Below are 24,211 nucleotides of genomic sequence, written 5' to 3'. Positions count from 1 at the left end.
TAACAAACGATACTGCCAACTTCCTGCCCCACCAGCATGTGCTGCCTGAGATCACAGACTGTCTTGCTTCTTTATTCCCAGAATTAACAGTCAGCCACCTGTCCACTGAGAGAACCCAGTACAAGGAGCCAGGCCGGGCACTGGCAAGACACTGGGAACTGGAATCTTCTGTCCTAGTTCCAGCCCCACCACAAACTTCCCACAGATCTATAAATGAGGCATTGATTCCTTGCTGGTCTCGGGTTCTTCACCTATAAAACTAGGATTTTACCAAGTTTTACATATGATTCACTCTAAACATGAACCCTCACACCCCAAATTCTCCTGGTCTGAGCAACGTCTATAGAGCTCCACTTCATAGTTTACAATGAACTTTATACTCTAAAAACCTATAAATATAACCAGACACAGCCTTATAGTGACATTTAAGGGAAATAACTTCATGTTCAAAAATGCAACTAGCCTTCTAAAAGAGTAGAGACTCATTTGATAGCTCAGTTATTTTCCAAAGCACCTTTCAAACAACACATATGGAGGTACTCAATAAATCCACGTTGAATTAAATCATATTTTCAACAGTGAAAAAGGTTTCAAATCAGTCACCTCAGCTCCTACCTTAAAAAACTAGAAAAGCACAAATTAAACGCAAAATAAGTAGAAGAAAAAATGATAAGGAACAGAAATCAATGAAATGGGAAACAGGAAAAAAAAAACAAAAAACAAGTGACCAAATGCTGGTTCTTTGAGATCGATGAAACTGATAAACCTCTAGACAAAATGATCAGGTATAAGACACAAATTACCAATATCTGTAATAAGAAAGGGAAAACCACTATAGATCCCAGAAATACTGAAAGGATAATAAGGAAATATTAGGAACCACTTTCTGCCAAAAAATTTGACAACTAGGATGAATGGGATAATTTCTTTAAAAGACATAAACTACTAAAGTGCACTCAAGAAGAAACAATAACCTAATAGATGTAGAAAAGATATACAATAAAACAACACCCATTCATGAGTAAAAACAAAAACAAAAAACTCAGCAAACTAGGAATACAAGGGAACTTCAACAACTTGATAAAGGGCATCTACAAAACACCTACAGACAGTTAACATCATCCTTAATGGTGGAAAACTGAATGCTGTCCCCGAGACCAGGAATAAGACAAGGATGTCTGTTCTCACACCTATTCAACATATATTCAACCTATTCAACATATAAAATAGGTGTGAGAATAGGTTCTCACACCTATTCAACATATAAAAATACTTATAGGGGCTTCCCTGGTGGCGCAGTGGTTGAGAGTCCACCTGCCGATGCAGGGGACGCGGGTTCGTGCCCCGGTCCGGGAGGATCCCACATGCCGCGGAGCGGCTGGGCCCGTGAGCCACGGCCACGGAGCCTGCGCGTCCGGAGCCTGTGCTCCGCAACGGGAGAGGCCACAGCAGTGAGAGGCCCGTGTACCGCAAAAAAAAAAAAAAAATTATAGCTATGAATTCTTTCTTAAAGCAGTTTTTGCCTTAAGCCATCAATTTTTTACATGTGATATTTTGTTGTGGTTAACTTCTAAAGAATCTGTAATAGCAGTTTTGATTTCTTCTTTTACCAAAAAGCCATATAGATGAATGGCTAACAGCAAAAAGAGTAAGAAGAACTCATTAAACAAAACTCCTACAAAACAAACCCAAGTGGAAATCTGTTAATACCTTGTCTTACTGCACTGTGGTCAGAGAACGTGGCCTGATTTGAGATTTTTATTGGTGACTTAGCATCAAAATTACAAGCCAAGGTTGTAAATGTTTTCTGCTCGATGGGCAGCAGTACTGTATATACATTTTCCAATTCAAGCTTGCTAAATACTGTTGATCACATTCTTTATACTCTTTCTTTTCCCTACTTATCTCAAATTCTGAGAGAAACACATTAAAGCTCCCTCTATAATTGTGGGTCACATTTCCCCTGTATTTCCAATAGCTGTTAAGTATGTGACACAATGTCAACGGCATAAATGGAAGTATTATCTGAGTCTTCTAGAGAATTATGTCACACTGTTCCTCTCTTAAATCTCCCATCTCTGCTCCCTCCGCCTCACTCTCAGCTGGGACCCTGCTTCACCTTTCCCTGAGAAAACAGGAGCGCTTTCACAGGTTCCTACCACCAACCATATCTACCCACCAACCGGCAGATGCTTTCAAGAAACATGGCTGTGAAGGGAAGGAGAGGATGGAAGAGAGAATTTTCTTTTTTAAAGTAACGGGGAAAACTTCAGCACATTTAATGCTAACATTAGGAGCCTCTAAAAAGGGAAGCAGAAGACAGTCAACACTGTGAGCTTCCTGAGACGGATTCCTAGGAGAGATGGGATGGGCATCAGAGGTGAAGGAGCTGGGAAGACGGCCTTCACAGGAGTGGGCGCAGGACAGGACGGTTTGTAAATCTGGCTCAGGAAGCTGCGGTAGCTCCTCTCTGGTGGCTTCTAATTTCTCCATGGATCAGGGGAGGAAGCCACCAGCTGGGGAGGAGAAGGGGACGCAGGGACCTAGGGAGCTGAAGTGGGCAGGGCTTGAGACAATCATTAGGGAGAGTGAGGTTATAATCTTAATTGACAATCAGGGAAGCAGTGTTCTGCGTGAAGTCTGGGCTCATGATCACGAAATTAACAGGAGTATTGATCTGTTCAGCTGTATGAACAGAAGACTCCAGAGGTATCAGCAACCCAAGGAAGAGCCTTAAAAAAAGACAAATGTCTTGACTGACTTAGGGTGAGAATTTTGCCAAATAAGTGTAACAAAAGAACAAAGGGACAGGGGGCGTAGGATACTGACAGAAGACGCTGAAATGACAGACTATAAAATGTAAACTACACAAGGAAGAAAGTCAAGGCAGTTCTGAGAATCCACAGGGGAAAAGGAGGACAGCGTTTGGACCCAAGATCTAAACGGAGTCAAAGAACATGGTCAGGAGACTTGCTGACTGCACTGCCAGGACGGAAGGATTTTGCAATAGAATTTCTGAAATATTTGAAAAATAAGATCATTTCAGAAGGTGGCACAGTCTAGGGTGTCAGCAGCGTAAGTCAGAAGGGAAGAAGATTAAGAGGAGATTAAGAGACCGGGGGCTGGCTGTTCACGAAAAACTAGGAAGTAACACAGGGTTATGGCAGGGCTTGAGGCAGGGAGGAAACGACAGCCGTGTTGGGGGCCAGACAGACGCACTAGGAGGGAGGGGAGGAGGAGGGAGGAGGGGGACCCAGAAGAATGCTGCTACAAGCGATGAGGGGCAGGCAGAGGAGGGGCAGTGTTTTCAAGGGGTAAAGAGTATTTGTTAATAGTCCAGCAGATGCACTGCGAGTAAGGACACTGACCCCATCTCCTAGCGCATAGGATCGGAGTGGAGGGCCCATACTCAGGGGAAAGCCAAGTTTCAGTTAAAACCCGGAGGAAAAGAAAACACTTGACGAAGACATTGAACACATAGGGAAGTTTGCACATCACAGAGTGGGAGTTACCTGAGGCAGAAATGAAAAGAGAGCATTACGGAAATCGAAGATGTGACCGGGAAACAAAAGAACAAGGAGATGTGGATTTCATTCTAAGACTCCAGGAAGAAGGTAGAATCTCAGGTCTTAGATACGCATGGGGCCCCCCGCCCCGCAACTACTGTTAACAGCAAAATTTGCCTTTACATCCGTCTAGGTCAACAGAAGGTGGGTGGCCGTGTTGGCTGCTACTGAGTGGAAGCTGGCTGGGGTGGACGGCCACGGGGAGGGGCAGAGGACGAGGCGCACACGGGGTGCTGGGGGAGCCTGGAATAGTAATGGCCTTAGGTCCCCTCGCGTGATTACCTACCGGGCACAGGTCTCAGTGTGCTGCGTTCAGTTTCTAACACGCAGGACTGCGAATGAGAAGTCTGAGCCCACTGACGGCCCTCTCCACCGAGATCACCTGATGTCGCCCTATCCACACCACGCTGCGTTAGACCAGGCATGTGTCTCCTTTCAAGGTTCCTGCCTGGCACTAGGGGACCCTCTCAGCTTCAAGACTCAAGTCCTTCTTCAGCTCTGGTGAACTTTTTCAAAAATATCACTTCTCTCATGGCCCCTGAGAGTCTGCAGATATGGAGAGTCTGTACCACGTTTCCTACTCTTTCTGCCATAATTTCCGTCAGTTTCTTTTTGCTGTGTATTCTGGAAGAACTCCTTGAGTCGGTCTTCCAATTCATTGCTTTAGTCCAATTATGTCAATTCTGCTATCCCATGCTTTCAGAGTTGATGACTTTTGCAAGCAAGAATATGTCCAAGAACTCTACTTTCACGCATGCAGTCAATGAATATTTCTTGAACAACTACTATGTGCCAGGCACACTCTGCATTTTTTTTTTTCCAAAGTCCCACTGGTTGCTTTTGGGGGGGGGGGGGCCGTGCCACGCGGCACGTTGTGATCTTCATTCCCTAACCAGGGATCGAACCCATGCCCCCTGCACTGGGAGCACGGAGTCTTAACCACTGGACCACCGGGGAAGTCCCTCTGCATTTTATTGATGCAATATCCCCTAGAATCTAAAGTTAAGGGAAAAAAGTAAGCTCTCTTCTGTTTTTTTGTGTTAAAAAACCAAACTCTGTTCAGTAGGACCATCTGCTCTGAATCCTCCACATGGTCCCGTCAAGCTACAGGTCCTCTTCGTAGGCCCACTGACGTTTAGCTATTTGCTCACGACTGTAATTGAAAACCTAGATGGATAAGCATCGGTAGCTGGTCTGAGCTTCATGAGCAGTTGCTGTTGTTGACTGTTGTCTGACTGCTCTAGCAGACGTCCCACCCGACTGTGTTGTACCCTATATCAGCAGGTAGCCCCCTACCTATAGAACAAAATACAGCAGAATTGGTTAGAGTGGGGTGTTTTTTTTGTTTTTTATTGTCTGTTTTAAATTATTACATAATCAAAACTATCAACTAATTCTTTTAACGTTCACGTGGCAGTTTGATTGTGGATAAGAATGTGTCACGTTGCCTTAGTTTTGAATCCTCGTTCATATACCTCTTACTATTTACATTTTCTTGGTCAAGTTATTTAACTTTTTGTGCCTCAGCAAAATAGGGACAGTAATTCTATTTACTTTATAGGATTGTTGTGGATTAAATAATACACATAAAGCATTTAGCCCAGTGCCTGGCACATAATAATATTCAATACAGGTTCATTCTAGCATTAGTGATGATATTAATAATACCATATACTGGTAAGCCACATCTTCCTCATTCTGTATTCATACAGTTGGTTTGGAAACCCAGTAGTGGGGCATTAACATTTATCCCTCTTAACTAGAGTCAATTCACCATTCAACCTGTCAAGAGCTTTTAAAAACTCTGTTTCTTTTCATCAAATGTATTTCTTTTTCCTCCCAGTTTCATGTCATCTATAAATTTTACAGGCATGCATCCTATGTCTTCAAGTATGTTGATCAGAATGTTGGAAAGGGCACAAACCCCTTGGTGCACACCCTGACGCCTGGCCAACCTCTATCATTAACCAGCATCTCAGGCACAACTTTGCAGCATCCAACCACGAGGAGATCACAGGGGCCATGGAACGCCATGGAGAAGTCCTAATTCTCTGATAACACTGTCTACTATATTCCCCTTCCTACTCAGTGTAAAGTAATGTGAGGAATATGTTCATGCTGTTTCTAGACTATTAACAGTAGATTCTAGAATGTTTCTTGGCAGGTATAGATCAAGAGTGGGAGCTCTTGATCTTAATATAAAGGGGAGCCTCTTCCTCTTTTTAAAAATTAGAATTATATAATGTGAGACCATCCCCGCCTTCTGGAAACTCCTGTTCTATATAATACTTCAAAGAACAGGGGTTCGATAGTCTCAGCTGTGAGAATGTATTTGTTTAGAAGAGACAATATGGATTCAATCAGAGGAGGAGTGTACTTTGGCCAATTTCTTCTCCCATATAAGGCAGTTTGCTCATTCATACAAATACTTTTCTGCATGTAAAGATCATTCTTCTTAATGGAGACACAGAATGAGACACAAAACAAAAGCTGATGATTTTCCTTCTCCGTCACCTGACTGCAGTTTACCACCGTCATGGCCATTTCTTAACATTCTTGGCTCTGAACCTTAGAAAGGGTTATTAAATTGAATCTTTTTTAAGCCTAAGCTCATTTTGGACTCTGAACGTCTTCTTACCCATCGATGCCACTATTCTAGTCCTAAAGCACCTCCTGTTTGCCTCCAATGACCTGGTATATAAGAAGAATCCAGATGATACCTGACTAGGAAATGGGTATTAACTCCCTCACACTACCCTTTAGACCCAGCACCCAGGCAGCCTTTCCAGGACCTGAGATTTGATGACAGGTGGATGCAGCATACTCTGCTTCCTGAAGACCTCGTAGATTTTATTTTACTTTACAGAATTCATTTTTAAAAAAATAAAAGGAGAGAGAGGGAGAGTTACTATAGAAGATTTCACATAGTGCTAGGAAGTCCCACGTTTAAATGCAGTCTGTATAACACAGAGAGCTATATTCAATATCCTGTGATAAACCATAATGGAAAAGAAGGAAAAAGAATATATAAGGGAGTTCCCTGGTGGTCTAGTAGTTAGGGGCCACCGGGGTCACTGCCGGGGCCCAGGTTCCATCCCTGGTCAGGGAACCGAGATTTCACAAGCCATGTGGCGTGACCAAAATAAAAAAAAATAAAAAAAGAAAAAGAACATGTATATGTATATAACTGAATCACTTTGTTGTACACCGGAAATTAACACAACATTGCAAATCAAACTATACTTCAAGAAAATTAAAATTTAAAAAAATTTAAAAGGAAAAAAAAATAAATGCAGTCTTGTTACTCAGTAATGTTAAATGCATTCAAAACTGCTCCGTTCTAGTTTTCAAAAAAAATTCCTCCATAAATCATTGCGTCTGAAGCCATAATTCCAATTAAGGACTCTTCAAATTTATATTTCATTCAAAACCCAAAAAGGAAACAATCAAAACCCACCAACTCCACACATGCTGTTTAACTTTTGTTGGGTCCTTTTTCATGCATTTAAATAAAAAATATTTTATAATCTTTCTTTCCCCAATGATGCATCCACCTTTTCTATTATTCTTCCTGTGGGTTTTAAAAACGAATGCAGTAGAGCTTTGATTATACTGGCTTGTGGTGGAGAGATCAAATATATATAAAAACTAGATGCTTCTTAACAGAAAAATTAACATGGAGTATTTATGAAGCCCCAAGCATACTTACCGGATGCCTATAGAAGATGGTCATATTGCCTAGTCTAATCTTAAGAATTCATAATTTTTCTACAATAAACATCTATCACTTTTCTTTCTAATCTTAAAAAAAAAAAAAGTAAAGCCCTCTGTAGAAAAGATTGAGGCATTCTAAAAAAACCCAAATTATATTTAAGAAATTCTGAGTAGCATTTTAACATTTCCAGTTACCTTGAAGCATGCATCTGTAAGCAGATTCAGATATGGCATAGATGTGTGGAGGCATCTCGTGACGTTTCTTCCCTCTGTACATTTCAATAATATTCTCAGAGTAAATGGGAAGATTCTTGTAAGGATTTATGACTACACAGAAGAGTCCAGAATATGTCTAGAATAGATAAAAATAAAATACAGTGTTAAAAAAAAAAAACAACTGCATATATCCACAGGATCCAATCAGGAGACAAACCACACAGTAATTTGAACAGGGGACCTTTATCATTTGCACAATTAATCTATCCCTAAAATTAAATCTCACCCATAATGGGCAATTCCAAACCACAAGCAGTTCTCCTACAGAGAGCCTATTAAGTGGTACTTCCTAGATTCAATTCCCTCATCTGTCAAATGGAAATAATAATATATGCTTCATGGCTTCATGAAGCCACGGGTCATTATTCAAACAACATGTCATTTGCTTTTTCACACTCATTCTCTCATGAGTGTACGAGGTATGAAACGTTCATTAAGGTAGTTTCAGATTCCACATTGCAACTCATCTTTAAGGAAATACCGGTGGCCAAGTTTGGGTACAGTATCAAAGGAGAATATCCACAATTATCTGGAAAGGTTATTATTAAAGAGTTTTTTTTTTTAAGTGTAAAACATTTTTACTCTTCTAATTTTTTTTGCTTTGGAAAATATAGGGGTTTTTTTCATAAAAATCATTTATGTCAACTTGTTTTAGGTTTAGTTTTAAATGAGTTGATAAATATTTAAAATCTATGTTTTACTTTCTAAACACAGTAAATATCATGAAATATAAACAAAAGCTCTTGGGGGGCCCTCAAAAATTTTTAAGAGCCACTAGTCTAGAAGATAAAAACCTTCCTCATCAGTAGGGTAATCATTGCTCAGAATTAATACTAGGAGCACTTTTGCCTTTGGGGTTTTTTTAATTCACACGGAATGATTTCTGAGAACTGACTCTGGGAATTATGGAAAATCAAGAGCGGTTAGGATTGCTGCTAGATGCTCCAGTCCTGGTGGGGCTGAAGGCACCTCAGCTGCACCGGGAAGCAGACCCTTTACTTCGGGTGATTCTAAATCTAAAGGCAAGAGGATCTTAGAAAAGGCCGAGGACCAGTGGTGCTCAGCTCCCCAGGCAGTACCGAGGGGCTTCTAACCAACCAGCTGTGTTCAGAAAGGCTGAAAGTCCTGGCAGTGGCCACCAGGAGGCACTGTCGAGCCCACTCTATTCTGAACGTTGCAGTGAATGATGCTGAAAGGAGAAAGGCGGCCAAAAAAAAGTTTAAGTGATCAGAACCACCTCAGCAGCTGTTCTCCTTTATCTTTGCTTCCCTCCCAACGGAGGCTCGGATGTGGAATGCACTTCCTACCTAGATTAGCGCTTGGGAATAAGACAAAGGCAAGCAAGGGCCCTGCCCTGAGCTCACCGATTTGGGGGGTTTGCCTGATTGCTAAACTGATTACTGTTTGCCTGAGGCCACAGTAGTTACTTGCCCCTCCCTGGGTGACCGCTGGGCCTGAAGCCGTTGGCTTTCTCGTGTCCGGCATCAGACCTCCAAGAACCCGGGCTGGCTCTCAGGCCACCCACCCAGCAGCCTGGCACCTTCCACCTAGTCTCTAGTCTAACTAGGCCAGCCTCTCTCTGCCACCCACAGGACAAAAAGGCAACGAGAGACAATAAAAACAGATTTTATTAAGGGCGAGAAAACTAAGGAGAGGCAATCTCAACATTTTAATTTTTTATTGAGTTTAATTTATACACAGGAAATTTGACAAATCGTAACTACACATCTCAATCAATTGTTATATATACAACTTCCACTTTTTCCTTCAAAAATGAGATAAGAGTCGATCGTGGAGCTACAAATTCTGCACGTCACTCTTTTGTAAGAGGAGAATAATTACAGACTGCCAAAACAAAACAAAAAACCCCAAAACCTCCAAGGAAGTCAAAATACGCCAATTCCGTTTAACATCCCGTAGCATGTACGGCATGGTAACAGATCCTAATGAGGACATTTGCAATCAGAAATCATTCCAACGTGTGTGTCTATCATGTGTTGGGGACTTTTCTGAGGACGAAGATTACAGAGATGGGTAAATCTCACCAAAAAAACAAGGTTGAATAATCATCAGTATCCTATGCTTGCCAAAGCGAAGCAGTAATAGAGGTTTAAGTGGAAATAGTAAACTGAAGTGCTTAAAAAGCTAAGCTTCTATCTTGAAAATTAGCTCAAATGTTGGGCTCCTGCGCTGAAACCAGTACTGTACCACATTTGTCCTCCCCAAGTCACACGGAAGGAGGGCGATGTGTTGCTAATTTCTCTGGAGGCCTTAAGTTCAAAGTAAACTCATTATTAAGCATTTGAATACATGAGGAAGATACTAAGCACCTTCTTATACGCTCTAGGGGATGAGGACAATAAAGATACACTAAGCAAACAAGACATAATATAAGGCACTGAAAAGAGAGTGATACAAAAAAAGAAAGATGAACAAGCCTTTTAAACAGAGAAACTCTGGAGCGGAACACACGACAAACCCCACTGAAGGTCATGGCCATCTTGTCGGAAACCGTACAACTAGGTACTAAGTCCAGACCTAGAGGGTCTCTGATGTTCTTTTTAAAGATTAGTAGGTTAAAAGGACGGATAAAGGAATTCCTATTAAAATAGTACGAACGTGGGGCTTCCCTGATGCTCCAGTGGTTAAGTGCTCCCAATGCAGGCGGCCCAGGTTCGATCCCTGGTCAGGGAACTAGAGCCCGCGTGCCGCAACAAAGGTCCTGCATGCCGCAACTAAGACCTGGAACAGCCAAATCAATAAATATTTAAAATTTTAAAAAAATAAAATAAAATAGTAAGAATGTAAAACTTGGTGGCCGGGTATATCCACGGCAGAGTGAAGTGCAGTCTAGCTGACAACAATTTGTTCTGTGGAAGGTGAGGGAAAAGAGCCCAGACGGGCAGATTTTGTCCACTCTAGGGGATCAGGTATCAGAGGGCCTGGAGAGAAGAGTGATGGAAGGAAAGAGGCATTCCTGAAACCGCATAAACCTGGCAGCCATATGGAGAAGAGACTGAAGGGGCAAGAGGTGGGCAGCAGGAGGCAGAGACCTCTCCAGGCACAGTAACAGGCCTACAGGAGAGAAGAACAAGACAAAAACGGAGCTGGGATGAGTCATGAAGAAAGCGGGCTGGAGATTCAACAGCAGTCAGGACTCTGAATAGAAAAAACCATTCAAGCCTCAAGGTAAAGATGACTCCAAGGTTGTCAAGCTTTAGAGATGGAAAAGTAACAAGTGGACGGGAAAAATCATTTGATTTGTGGGGAAAGATACTAAATCCCCTTTTAACATATTGAGATTGTGGCACGTTAAAAGGAGATTCATTACAATAAGGGAGCCCAGGAGAATGAGTGCCTACTGAACAGTTGGAAACACTGGAATCCTAAAGCCACGAGAACATTTTGAAGAACTGCAAAGCCTTGAAGAAGTTTGCAAAGGCTTTAAGACACCAAGTAACAGGTATTATACAAAAATACTGGCACCTTTGCGACCACCTAGAGGGGTGGGATAGGGAGGGTGGGAGGGAGGGAGATGCAAGAGGGAAGAGATACGGGAACATATGTATATGTATAACTGATTCACTTTGTTATAAAGCAGAAACTAACACACCATTGTAAAGCAATTATACTCCAATAAAGATGTAAAAACAAAACAAACAAACAAAAAAAAAACTAGCACCAAAACAACCTTGAAATTTTCCCAACAGTCTGTGCTGCTTTATGCCTCCAGGCTTCTCCATATGCCGACCACTCTGCCGGGAATGCCCATCTCCTATCCAGTATTGGGAAATGTTGCTATCCTTTAGGGTCAGGCCTCAGTCTAAGAAAACAGGGATATGCATATACATTATTACTTCATAGCTTTGAAGGATTAGAGAACCAGGAAACAGAGGCAGGTATAGATATCAGTGCAATAGAGCAGATACAACAGTCTCTCATTAGGAACAGGGGATTGAACTGGGAGCATCACCCCAACTTACACCCCGACCGCTGCTCTCAGAAGAAATCAGACCGCCGCCCAAAAAGGAAAGGAAGAGAAGAAAGAATAGGTCGCTCACACCATTTGCAAACACCACACCTAGATAAAATTCACATGTGTATTTAAAAAACAACAACAGGGCTTCCTTGGTGGCGTAGTGGTTGAGAGTCCGCCTGGCGATGCGGGGGACGCAGGTTCGTGCCCCAGTCCGGGAGGATCCCACGTGCCGCGGAGTGGCTGGGCCCGTGAGCCATGGCCGCTGAGCCTGCGCGTCCGGAGCCTGTGCTCCGCAGCGGGAGAGGCCATGGCGGTGAGAGGCTCACGTACCGCAAAAACCAAACCAACCAAACAAAAAAACAACAACAACCCTATGTAATAAGGAAAAGATCATCTTCCAGAATATTCAGAGAGAGAAATGACCTCTGGACATTCTCTACAAAATAAGCTGAAAGAAAACTTTAGGGAATAGATTTATGGCTGCAACAGAATGTAATACAACATGGACTCTTAAAGAAAGATAAAACAAAGGTAAATAATAAAAGAAAAAGAAGGCACAAAGATAAAACCAATTTAAAAAATACACAGAGGAAAGATGAACATGGAGAGCAAAGAAAAGATAACTAAAATATTAATCATTGCTCCTTAGGGAGGAAAAAAGGTCAAAATTCTGTAAAGAGAACAGTAATCAAAAATAAACTTGAAGAAAACTGTCTGTGCCTGGTTGGGGCGGGGAGGTGTTGTAATACACATTGAGTTAAAAAAAAAATTCATCAAGCTAATAATAACAGAAGGAATGATGACATTAGACTATCACCATTTTGCTTCCTAATGAAATGATGGATCAGGACAGTGCCCACCACCGGCTCTAAAACCCTCGGGTGAAGGTAGACACTCCTAAAGCACAAATCAACCTGATGAAGCCCAAACTGAGTCACTGATCCATCTCAACACTGTAAACTGAGAGACAGCTGGCATCCTGTGCGTCCTGAATCTGAATCAGATCAAGCCGCCGCATCCAACTACCAGTTTACAGAAGGCACCACCGGTATGCAATCAACAAAATCCGGACTATGGGAAATTCAACAGCACAGCAGACCTTGTTTTTTTTTTTTTTTTTTTTTAAAAAAAAAAAAAGCCACTCCGGAGGAGGGTAAATACCCCAGGCGTTCAGCTAGAACCCTAACTGCTACACCCTGAGAGTTTAGAGTATACCAGAAATAGACCAGCCCAAAGCCCAGTTGGGAAGGATGTAAATCCCTGACTGATCCACACGTGCTCGATCCCCTTCATCTAACTGCCTGCCCAGAGCAAAACTCTAGGACTAGCTTGGTGTCACGCAGAGCCTCAAATTAACTTCACAATTTTATATACAGTAGGTGGCACGTAAGGCAACAGTTGTGACTAGAATCCAAGATAATATGTGGATTCCCGGTGGGGCTACTTTCATTGCCTTGGATTATTATCTTACACAATAATATGCTCAAGTAATTAAAAGAGATGATTGAGGTTAGTCAAATTGACAAAGCTCTGGTGAGGCTCATTTTAAAAAGGGTGGAGCAGATTATCCGTATCCGGAGTGAGAGGACATCACTACCAATCCTACAGGAAAAAAGAGGGTATTATGAACAACACTATGCCAATAAATTTGAAAATTTACACGAAATAGACAAATTTCCAGAAAAACTCAGTATCAAAACTGACACCGAAAATTTTTAATCTGAAAAATTCCATATCTATGAAAGAAAAACGTCCCCACAAACGAAACTATATCATTATTTTAAAATGAAATCACATCAATCTTATCCAAGCTCTTCCAGAGAAGATACAAAGATAAAACATTCCATGATTCATTTTATAAAGCCAGCATAATCTTGATAGCAAAGTATGACAAGGACATCATAAGAAAGTAAATTTTTAAGTCAATCTCATTTATGAATATAGATGCAAAAACTCTAAACAAAATACCAGCAAACAAAATCCAGGAATCCAGTAATACATAAAAAGAATACTTGGTCTTTGCCAGGTTAGTCTTAGCACTAAAAAATATAGTATATAATTCACTACAATAACAAAATAACCAGAAAATCACACTATCACCTGATCAGAAACTGGAAAAACGTGATAAATTAACAACCAATCGGTATTTCTAAAAATTCATCCATGCGGGATAAAAACTAGGAACAAAAGGAAACTTCCCTGAATCTAATAAAAAAATATTCAAAAGAAAACAAGTCATTCTTAATAGTGAAATATTGAAAACTTTCCCTCTGACATCGGGAATGATACGAAGATGCCTCCAATAACCACTACTATTCAACAAACATTTACACTTCTTAGACAATGCAGTAAAGTAATGTACAAGAATTAGAAAGCAAACAATAAAAATGTCATTATCTGCAGACAACATGAGTGTGTTCAACACGACATCCAAAAGAATCCTCAGCTAAACTATTATAATCAATTAATAAACTTAGTAAGGTTGGTGAATATAATGTCAATATACAAAAGTTAACTGTAAAAAAACATGGCAACTGTATTCCTACCTAATGGTAACAATTTAAAAACAACACTTAGGGTGTCCCTGGTGGCGCAGTGCTAGAGAATCCGCCTGCCAATGCAGGGGACACAGGTTCCAGCCCTGGTCCCAGAAGATCCCACATGCCGTGGAGCAACTAAGCCCGTGTGCCACAACTACTGAGCCTGCGAGCCTAGAGCCCGTGCTCCGCAACAAGAGAAGCCACCGCAATGAGAAGCCTGTGCACCGCAAGGAAGAGTAGCTCCCGCTCACTGCAACTAGAGAAAGCCCGAGCACAGCAACGAAGACCCAACACAGCCGAAAATAAATAAATAAAATAAATTTATTAAAAAAATAAAAATTAGGGCTTCCCTGGTGGCGCAGTGGTTGAGAGTCCGCCTGCCGATGCAGGGGACACGGGTTCGGGCCCCGGTCCGGGAAGATCCCACGTGCCGCGGAGCGGCTGGGCCCGTGAGCCATGGCCGCTGAGCCTGCGCATCCGGAGCCTGTGCTCCGCAACGGGAGAGGCCACAACAGTGAGAGGCCCGCGTACCGCAAAAACAAACAAACAAACAAACACCTAAAAATAAATCCTACAAAAAATAAATCCAACAAAGGATATACACGGCCTCTACAAAAAAAACCTAAAACATATTGAGAAAAATTAAGAACTAAATAAATGAACTAGATGAACAGATATTGTAAAGATCTCATTTCTCCTCCAAAATGAACTATCGAATCAGCAAAAACCCAATAAAAATTCCAATAAGGTTGTGTGTGTGTGTGTGTGTGTGTGTGTGTGAAAAACTGACAAGTGGGTTCTGAAATTATACTGAAATGCAAAGCACCTAACACCAGAACAATCCTAAAGAACACAAATGAGAGAACTTACCCTACTGGACACCAAGCCATAGTCTAAAGCTGTAATAATCAAGACAATGTGGTGTCAGCCCAAGGACAGGCACAGAGACCCACGACACAGAACAGGTCGTCAAGCACACATTTATGAGCATCTGATTTACAACAAAGGTGGCGCTTCAGAGCAGTGCAGAGAGGGCTACGTTTCAGTAAATGGCACTGGGTCAACTGAATCGCCATTTGGGGGAAAAAAGTTAACCTTGCCCCTACCTTATACCACACACAAAATTAAATTCCAAATGGAACTGAGGCTGACCCTAAGAAATATATCACCAGATTCCCTTCTCCTCTGGCTTCAAACTGAGCTAGGCAGCAGGAGATTGAGGGTAGGGGGAGAATGAAGTCAGGATGTTTATCCCCCAGGCCCCTCCCTGCTAGTTGTCTGCTTCCCTCTAAAGGCGGCCACAATTCCTGCCAGGAAGCCCCTCTCCACGTGGCATCCTCTCCCAGCTGAGGTAACAGCTCTTTGTTCCTTTAAAGATGAAGATGGGTCCAGGGCTCTCAGCCATCACTAGTGCTGGGATACTGCGACATTTCTGCATCTGTTTTCTAAACTCTATTCACATGTTTGTAAATCGTCCCCTTATTAAATTCACAGAATACCTAGTTAGAGGGCCTTCTGTTTCCTGCTGGAATCTGACTAACTTAGGCATTATCTAGAAAAGCTGAAGATATGGGTTAAAGATATGCATGTCCTATATCACCCAGAAATTCCACTCCTAGTTATACACCTTCTAGAAAGCCATGCTTATGTGCACCAGGACACGTCCGAAACTGTTCACGGAAGCACTGTTTGTACAATAATAGCCACAAACTGGAAAAATAAAATGTCCAAAGACAGTTGAGAGGATAAATAAATTGGGGCAAAAATCTTACAATGGAACATTACATTCCACAAAAAGGAACGAAACACCCAAACTTTTATAGTTCAGGGCCCTTTACCACTCTTAGAAATTGTTAAAGGTCCTAAAGATCTTGTGTTTTATATATTTTTATACAAATATACGTACATACATAGTTTTTAAATGTGTATTTATTCATTTAAAAATAACGATAAATAACATTTCTTATGAAAAACAACCTTTTGTTTTCCAAAATAAAAGTGAGAAGAGTGGTACGGTTTTATATTTGCAAATCTTTTATTGTCTGGCTTAATAGAAAACACTCAATTTTCTTAATAGAAAACACTCAACACTCTGTTTCAGCATTTAGTCTACTGTGATGTTGTTTTGACTGAAACACATGAAATTAGCCTTACACTGATATTTAACTGGAAAAGGGAGGAGTACTTTAACAGCCTTTTCATGTAATTATAGATATTCCTCTTCGATACTATACCAAAACTCGACAAGTAAGAATTTCTTAAAGATTAGACGCAATGTAGCATCTGACACCCTGTCCGTGAACTTTTCATACTCTGTTACATACATCAAATCCATTGGCTAAGCTTGCACAGGTGAATGAATCTTTTACCCAGGCATGACTTTGTAACATCATGTACACATCATTTGGAAAACTCTGGTTCGATGAATTGTTCAAGTCTTCCAAATGATGACATTTCACACTATATGACATTAAAAAAAAAAGTCACATTCATTAATATTGCCATCTATCTCTCATCAGGAAGGTTTTAAGTGTTGACAAGCTGTCAAGTGCACAGTGGCAGATACAAATTCTAATTTTCATGTGAAAACTCAAATTTTATCATTGTCAACAAATGCATTCAACTGTTTCCTTTAAAATGACAGGCTCACTTTGTTCATTTTCAAGAAGATATCTGCCAAATACCCCAGTGTGAATTAATCAAAGCTTATCTATCAGCCATTCTATCAAATAAAAAGGTATTCTATCAAAAAAAGTAGCAAGTTTAGTTTGCAACTCAAATAGCTACACACGTGCTTTTTTCCAAAGCAACCATCCTAGTTCAATATGCAGCAGAAGCGCTTTATGCATACTTGTCATTTCATCACACAGAATATTAAAAGATGTGTTCTCAAGAGCTGAAATAAATTCAATCATTCCTCCTGCTTTACCAAGGACATTCTGGAGTGAAACTGGATTAGTACGACCACCAGTACAGTTTGGGGTCACTGCTTTTACCCACGATAAGGTGTCAGCAGTTTTCCTCACCGTTGCTTTTACACCATCAGTACCAATGTCAACAATAAAAGGGCAAATAAAGTCTTCAGTAATCATGAAAATAGTTTGGACCTCAAGGATCCCATGAAAGGGTCTTAAAGAAACCCTAGGAGTCTGTAGAGCACCCTTTGAGAACAACTGAGTTACATCAACACAAAGTAATGTGGGTGAATCTTAAAATTGTAATGCTGAGCAAAAATACACAAAAAGGTATGTATTAAGAGAGGCATTCATATAAAAATTCATCAACAGGCAAAACTAAACTATATTTTTAAGGAATGCATACTTAGTTTGAGAAAACACACTGGGAGATTTTAAGACACTTCTCAATAATCAACAGACCAAGAAGAGAGAAATTAGTAAAGTTTAAACACAATTAAAAAACTTAGTCTAACGGCCACATATAGAACTCCACACCCAACAGAAAACACATTCTTAACAAACACACATAACACTCATAAAAACTGACAATATGCTACATGAAGCAAGTCTCACAAAAACAAGGAGTGTTATTATATGGACTATATTAATTTAAAAATCAATAACACAAAGATAACTTAAAAAACAACATTTAGGAATTTTAAAAGTATACTTTTAAATGGTTCATAGGTTAAATAAGGAATAATAGAAGCTAGAAAATATTTAGAACACTAAAAATACTACATGTCAAAATGTGTGAAGTAAGCTAAAACGTAGTAGAGAAGACATCTGCAGTTTTTAAGTAGTTTTATTAAGAAGATGAAAATTAATGACCTAAGAAGGTGGAAGTTGGGGAGATTAAATCCAAAGAAAATATAAGGAAATAACATAACCAAACCTGTTAGTAACTTACCTAAATGAACATATGTTATGTCTTATCTATAGAAATATGTCCCAATGGACTTCCCTGGTGGCGCAGTGGCTAAGAATCCGCCTGCCAATGCAGGGGACACAGGTTCGAGCCCTGGTCCGGGAAGATCCCACATGTCGTGGAGCAACTGGGCCCATGAGCCATGACTACTGAGCCTGTGCTCTGGAGCCTCTGAGCCACAACTACTGAGCCTGCACTGTAGAGCCCGCGAGCCACAGACAAGCTACCACGATGAGAAACCGGTGCACTGCGACGAAGAGCAACCCCCGCTTGCCGCAACTAGAGAAAGCCCGTGTGCAGCAACAAAGACCCAACACAGCCAAAAATAAATAAATAAAAATAAATAAATTTATTTTAAAAAAAAGAAAAGAAATATATCCCAAAGGTCCTATCCAAGTTATTATAGTGTCTATACCATGGTACCTCAATTGATCAATTTCAAGTGCTGGGTGAATTCCAAAGCCCAATACTATACCCTTCACTCAGTGTTCAGCAGCCACGGCCATCCATAGCCCCATTCTCTTAGGTTTCTTTAGAGTCCGCGCTCCAACGTGAATCTTCCATAGGAACCCTTTCTCCACCCCACTAATTGAAGGTATGATCCTCCCAAACCCTCACCTCTGCTGTGACCTTAGTACTTCAAGAAAAAACTCAGACTTCCCTGGTGGTGCAGTGGTTAAGAATCTGCCTGCCAATGCAGGGGACACAGGTTCGAGCCCTGGTCCGGATAGATCCCACATGCCGCGGAGCAACTAAGCCCATGTGTCACAACTACTGAGCCTGCGCTCTAGAGCCTGTGAGCCACAACTACTGAGCCCGCATGCTGCAGCTACTGAAGGCCACCTGCCTAGAGCCTGTGCTCCGCAACGAGAGAAGTCACTGCAATGAGAGGCCCGCGCACCGCAATGGAGAGTAGCCCCTGCTCATTGCAACTAGAGAAAGCCCCCGGGAAGCAACGAAGACCCAAAGCAGCCTAAAATAAATAAATAAATTTTTTAAAAAAGAAAAAACTCAGATTCTCCTGCTGTAAAGCCCAGGGGGCCGTGCTTTGAAAAGAAACCCAGAAATTCACTCCTGTTGTCCCCGAATTAAGCTGGAAAAAAAAATCAAACAAACTCGATAAAAGATACTTGCAAAGTCTTAGAATTATCATGAGAAATGGCTACAAAAGACTAAATTGTCTTTTCCCTCCTCCTTCCCTTTTACCCACAACTTCCTTCCCCTTTCTCTTTCCCTCCTCTCTCCTCCCTGCAGCAGCCCTCGAGGGCAGCGTGGGGTCTGGGGGCAGAAAGGCTCCTTTCCACAGCGCAGCACTCCACAGCTTTTTGGTTACGTCCCTGCATTTCCAGCCCTTTGCAATTCACCGCACCAGGTATCCAAAATTGATTCACCTCTCAAATCTCAGATGTCAACATAATGATCTGACCACAATCTCTTCACTTCCCAGTTTTCTCACTCCCTCTCTCCACTCCTTTCTCTCCAGACAAAAATGTGGCCACCTTACACATTCTGTTATTCAGTCTCAGCTGGATTCCCAATGCTGCTCTCCAATTGTTTTCTTACCCTTGGCTTCCTCCCCTTTCCAAACCTTACGCATTCTCAAGCCACCTTCCGGACCCTGGTGCCTCTTACCCTTACTTTGCATCCTAACTCATAGAGAAAAAAATAAAATAAAATAAAATGAAAGAGACCACCAGGCTTGATTCAGACTACTCTGGCAAAGGTCATGAATGAACTACCCATTCTCAGATGTTCCCATGGCTAGCTCCCTCCTATCAGTCAGATTCCAGCTCAGATGCTACCTTCTCAAAGAGCCCTTCCCTGACCCGCTGGGGAAAGCCATCCCATAGTCCTGTTTTATTTCCGTATAGGATGTACCACAAAGGCAGGGATTTGGCCTGGCCTGTTCACCACACTCTCTCCAGCACCTAGAACATAGTAGGTGCTCAGTAAACATCCACTAAATAAACTAATTCGATGGGAAACGACTTCTGCTTTGCTGAAGTTCTGAATTATACATGGACGTTAGTACCACACTCTTTGCATAAAATTCAACTTCTCTTTTCCAAATTCAGACCATTACAGTGTCAACCTTCCCCTCTACTTCTCTTCATTCTAAATCTACATTCTATCTACCCTGCCTTCTTTCTTTTTTAAAATTTATTTTATTGAAGTATAGTTGATTTACAATGTTGTGTTCATTTCTACTGTATAGCAAAGTGATTCAGTTATACACACACACACACACATTCTTTTTCATATTCTTTTCCATTATGGTTTATCACAGGATATTGAATATAGTTCCCTGTGCTATACAGTAGAACCTTGTTGTTTATCCATCTTATATATAATAGTTTGCATCTACTAATCCCATACTCCCAATCCATCCCTCCCCCCCTCCCCTTGGCAACCACAAGTCTGTTCTCTATGTATGGGAGTCTGTTTCTGTTTTGTAGATAAATTCATTTGTGTCCTATTTTAGATTCCACATATAAGTGATATCATATGGTATTTGTCTTTCTCTTTCTGACCTACTTCACTCAGTATGATAATCTCTAGGTCCATCCATGTTGCTGCTAATTACCCGGCCTTCTTTAAATCATTGCCACCCGTGTCTACCATCCCTTCAAGCCTCTTTTGGCATTAGAGATTCTTTCAGTATCTGGCTTGCATTTTCCTCTCAACCCCGATCCCTTATTACTTTCGGGAACTTCTATATGGTCACAACACCGTCAGTGACTGTGACACATGTGTCAACTGCTAACCACAGGACAACCCCAGCCTCAATCTCACCCCGAACTGTTTCCTCTTAAAAACCTCAGCATTCCGCTTTCCGACTTCCCTGTACCCGATGACCTTGGTCTTGCTCCTCACTGAAACCTCTAAGCTTGCAGCCCCGCCACTTTATACCCCCTGGATATACACTGGATTTCCTACCAATCTGCCGTCTGTATCCTACCACTAATGCAACTCTTATTACCATATGAAAGTCCCTTATCTTTCTGCCACACGCTCTCCCCCCTCTTATTAAGCTCCAGAGCACCACTACACAAAAGTCTCAAACACCATTTTAGTATATTTAATTGCAGACTGGATTATTTAAAATTATGTGTTAAGATTTAAAGCAAAGCAAGACTTGGGTAAGCAAGGGACAATCTTTCTATCTTTAATAGAAATAGACGCGGTAAACAGAGAGTATGTGAGCATTCCACATCGATTAGGACAGCATGTATAATTTCCATTAATTCCCAGTCACCACTTCACATGATTACTTAGAGGGCATACTTACATAGATAAGTCCTGAATAGTAACGATCCTTCAGATTATGCAAAACAGAAGCTTCATTCAAGCACGTCAATTCTGCCATATCCTCCACCTTGGAAAACTTAGGTGGGTTCATCTTCTGAATATCATCTTTGTTGACCATTGCTTTCTTTCCATTCTCCGCCAACTCCACCATAACTTCATCTCCCCGCTCTTCTTTGATACTAGCTGCCTCGAAACCATGGCGTTCTGATGGAATCCACACTAGCTTTTTAGCCGTCCAATCCGCCTGAGTGGCAGGGTTGTAGATGACCGCCCTGTCCACAAAGAGATACCTCTCCGGATCTTCAAGTCCAGTTCTCTGTGCCATTGTGAACAGAAGGGATCCAAGAGCGACTGCCTCTGCGAGAAGAGGAGGAGGACAAAGTCAGATATTCCAAAATATACGATGGTTCACAAATTTTACTCTTCTAAGAAACCTAAAACAAACGCTTTGGTAAACAGAAAGCGTGAACTTTGAGTGAAGGAGCTGCGGTAGCCCTCTCCATGGCCGTACTAACTGGGTTTCCAAGGTAAATTTCAGGCCTGACCACAAATGATGACTCTGGTCGTCTGAGGACCACTCAAGATGTAGCCTGTCGCTGACGGCTGGAAAACAAGCAGGAGGGAAAAGCAAAGTTCCAGTTTCACCCTTTTTTCCCTCTCCATCTCCTATTTCACCCTTACTACAAATTAAACAGGGACTTAAGAAGGGAAAGGAAAAGGAAGAAAAAGAAAACAAAGTTTCATGACAAAAGGCCCATGGAGTGCTGCTGGACCACCAGGATGTACTGATAGCTACAGAAATGCACGGTGGCTGCCAGCAGACCGACCCTCAGGTCTAGAATGTGCCTCCCATCCTACCTTCAGACAACAGACTCGACGTTCTTCCTTACAATTACCCCAAGCCAGCCCCCTGCAGCTTCGCTATGGCCCATGTGGCCTCAGTGTGATCACGAGACCACAGGGGATGAGCGTGTAAGTTGGCATCACACCCAGCCTTTCAAGTATGTGATGGGGGCTGTTCAGGTCTCCACTTCCAGGCCCACAGCTGCTCCCCGCCAGTTCCTCTCCTGCATCTCGTCCTTCATCAGGACTCACTCCTCCACTCTGGTCTCTCGCCTCTAAACAGACTCCATGCCCCTTTAGAGTGTGGGGACTGGAAGCAAACAGAATATTCCAGACAGTCTGACCAGTGCAGAAGAAAAGGAACTGTTCACAGCCTTAGGCCACACTGGGGAAAGCACTGCTTCTGTGACTTTTACAATGAACAGTATCTCAAGGCGTAAGTGGTTTACTGAGCGCTCATTTATGGTTGGTTCACGAGGAACTGTCAGCGAAAGCTCCACTCGTGGTCCTTGAAGCTACTTCTCCTCTTATACTTGTGGGATTGACTTTTTGGATCACAGGACAGGATTTTACATTCGTCACTCACCTTTCTGATGTGACTCGTCATTCCTGCCTGACAATATCTTTCTGGAATCCAACACCATCATTAAATACTAATGTTATTACTCCAAATTCCAGGTTATTACAAATCTCATCCAAGTCAATGAAAGAAGGCAAGTGAGTAACCACCAAACCCTCCCAACTTTTCCCTCTCCCCAAAATGATGGGGATTCTTGGTAGGCAACAGAATGGAAGGCTGCAAGGGAAATCATAAAGTCATCCAAAGTTGTTATGAGGCTCTTAACCTCGAGGCTGTAGACAAAGTTCAAGCTCCGTGAAGTCACTGAAATGGTCTAAAAACGTTGTACAACTTTCTCGTATATCTGTGCTTTTCTGAGGAGAACACCTATAACTTTCTTCGGGTTCTTAAAGGGATCTATTTATCTTTGTCCTAAAAGATTAAACACTGATAGTGGGTACAAGATACTAGCCCTTTCAGTCCCAGTAAGAAGGTACTAGAATCAAATAGCTAAGATTCTTCAGAAACTGGCTGTTAACAATGTAAAGGATTGCAAACACTCATGCCCTGGGGCATGGTTCTCAAACTTTGGCAAGGGCGCCAGCAACACCTAAAGGGCTCATTAAAATACAGACCGCGGGGCCCCACTGCCAGCATTTATGATTCAGTAGGTCTGGGGTGGAGGACCCGATAATTTGCATTTCTAACAAAAACTCCCAGATAATGCTGGACCACACTTCGAGAACCATTCCTCCACAGTTCTCTGGTTGCCATGGTGAACCACTGTTACCACCAGGTATGCTGGAGTAGAAAAAAAGGTTGAAAACCAATGTTTTAGACTAATTCATAACCTGATTTAAAGGATATGCTAACGTTTCAAGGAGTATACACTTGGCTAAAACAAAATCACAAAACAGAATAAAACAAACAAAAAAATCACAAAACATGTAACATTAAGACTTCTACCGATAGAATTGCTAATATGCTCTCTAACTGTACTTGCAGTTGCCTTCCTAGGCATCCACGTGGGAGAGGGCACTAGACAAAATATTCAAGCACACACGTACATTCTGAAGAACGGTTTCAAAAACCCATCACCTCTCCGGACTGCACTGATACGATTATTAACAAGTTTTCTGTCTTCCCAACCTATACACTCGCTACCCACTGCTAGGAAGAGGATGGCTCTGAAATGGGAATTATCCTGGATGAATGTGGATACAGACAATAGGACACACACTCTGCCTTAGGAAGGACAGTCTCTTAAAAGAGAAAATATCCAACTAGAACAAAATACGATAACAAGTTCCTCTTATTCTTATTAGGTATAAACTGTATACCCCATACAACACTACAGAAACTGCCTTGCTGCCTGTGTGTATGCACACATTTCTTTACTTTTACATTAGACATGTAATTATACGCTTAGATTTAACAAATGACTATAAATTATAGTAACTTAACAGGTCATTTCTAGGGCAGGTCTTTTTTCTTTTTTTAAAAGTAAATCATGGATTTATAAATTATTTGATCAAATCAA

At 41.6% G+C, this 24,211-nt stretch overlaps 1 protein-coding gene across 4 annotated transcripts in view; it reads right to left on the bottom strand.

Moving 5' to 3' along the window:
• MYH10 (myosin heavy chain 10) overlaps nt 1-24,211 on the bottom strand; it is a 129,007-nt gene that overhangs the window by 100,555 nt on the left and 4,241 nt on the right. For all 4 annotated transcript variants that reach the window (XM_073798318.1, XM_033847518.2, XM_033847519.2 and 1 more), the window contains exons 2-3: nt 21,250-21,626; nt 7,476-7,632 (exon numbers count right to left, since the gene is read on the bottom strand). In XM_073798318.1, the coding sequence (XP_073654419.1) occupies nt 7,476-7,632; nt 21,250-21,626 (534 nt within the window). The remainder of the gene's footprint in view (nt 1-7,475; nt 7,633-21,249; nt 21,627-24,211) is intronic.

Source organism: Tursiops truncatus, chromosome 20, assembly GCF_011762595.2.
Source record: "Tursiops truncatus isolate mTurTru1 chromosome 20, mTurTru1.mat.Y, whole genome shotgun sequence".
Lineage (NCBI taxonomy): Eukaryota > Metazoa > Chordata > Mammalia > Artiodactyla > Delphinidae > Tursiops > Tursiops truncatus.
Note: the sequence above shows the minus strand (reverse complement) of the source record. Positions and strands in the feature narration are given on the sequence as shown.